The sequence below is a fragment of the Phaethon lepturus genome, unplaced genomic scaffold (assembly GCF_000687285.1).
Source record: "Phaethon lepturus isolate BGI_N335 unplaced genomic scaffold, ASM68728v1 scaffold31857, whole genome shotgun sequence".
NCBI lineage: Eukaryota > Metazoa > Chordata > Aves > Phaethontiformes > Phaethontidae > Phaethon > Phaethon lepturus.
Window position 1 is genome coordinate 3267 of NW_010551655.1, and position 833 is coordinate 4099.

General features: G+C 61.8%; 1 protein-coding gene across 1 annotated transcript in view; it reads left to right on the top strand.

Annotated features, from left to right (window-relative positions):
• SEMA4G (sema domain, immunoglobulin domain (Ig), transmembrane domain (TM) and short cytoplasmic domain, (semaphorin) 4G) overlaps positions 1-321 on the top strand; it is a gene marked incomplete at its 5' end in the record, with an annotated part of 3497 nt that extends 3176 nt beyond the window's left edge. Inside the window, one exon of the mRNA XM_010290986.1 lies at positions 5-321. Coding sequence (XP_010289288.1) covers positions 5-321 — 317 coding nt within the window. The remainder of the gene's footprint in view (positions 1-4) is intronic.
• Positions 322-833: the final 512 nt, after the last annotated feature.

The following is an 833-nucleotide window of genomic DNA, read 5'->3' on the forward strand; positions in this document are numbered from 1 at the left end:
CTTGCCTATCCTGATGGCTGCCTGCGGATCATCCCTGGCGAGGCACCCACAGCTGCCACCTCCCCGGTCAAGGAGCTGCCGGCTGAGATGCCCCCGCTGCCGCCACCACCACCGCTGCCGGCTGAGCTCACCAATGGCGTAGGGGCTCTGCCCAGCGTCCTCCGCAAGATGAACGGCAACAGCTACATGCTGCTGCAGCAGCAGGAGGAGCCGCTGGCCTCACCGCTCTACAGTGCATCCTTCACTGAGGAGCTCAGCAAGATCCTGGAGAAGCGGAAACACACACAACTGGTGGAGAAGCTGGATGAGAGCTCCGTTTAGGGGCCGGGGGGGGTGTCCTGCCAGTGGGACCCTCTTCCCCTCCGGCCCCTTCTCCTACCCCCTGCCAGCAGTGTTACAAGACTCAGGCAAAACTACCTCCTGGATGGCAGAGCTGGGCCGGGCCCGGGCTCGGCCGTTCCTTTGGCTTTTCACTCACTTTAGAGACTTGCTGTACAGAAAAAAAGAATCTATTTAAATTTGGGAGCTCTATTTATGTATAAAAACCCACCGACGGTGGCCACGAGCTGGAGGCAGGAGCTGGCACCTGGCTGAAGGTGGACCCTTGGGGGAGGGAGAATTTCTGTCTGTCCATCCAGGCGCAAAAGAGAGAGATGCTGTTGTGGACGCGTGGGCTCGACCGGCCCCACTGGGCATCCCTCGGTGCACGGGAGCCAGACAGCTGCTGAGAGGTGGGTGAGGAGCAGGAAGGGGGGCCAGGGGCTGCCACGTGGTGCCCGTGCCTCTTGCAGGGTGCAGAGTCCCTTCCTGGTATAGGGATGGGGGGGGGGGGT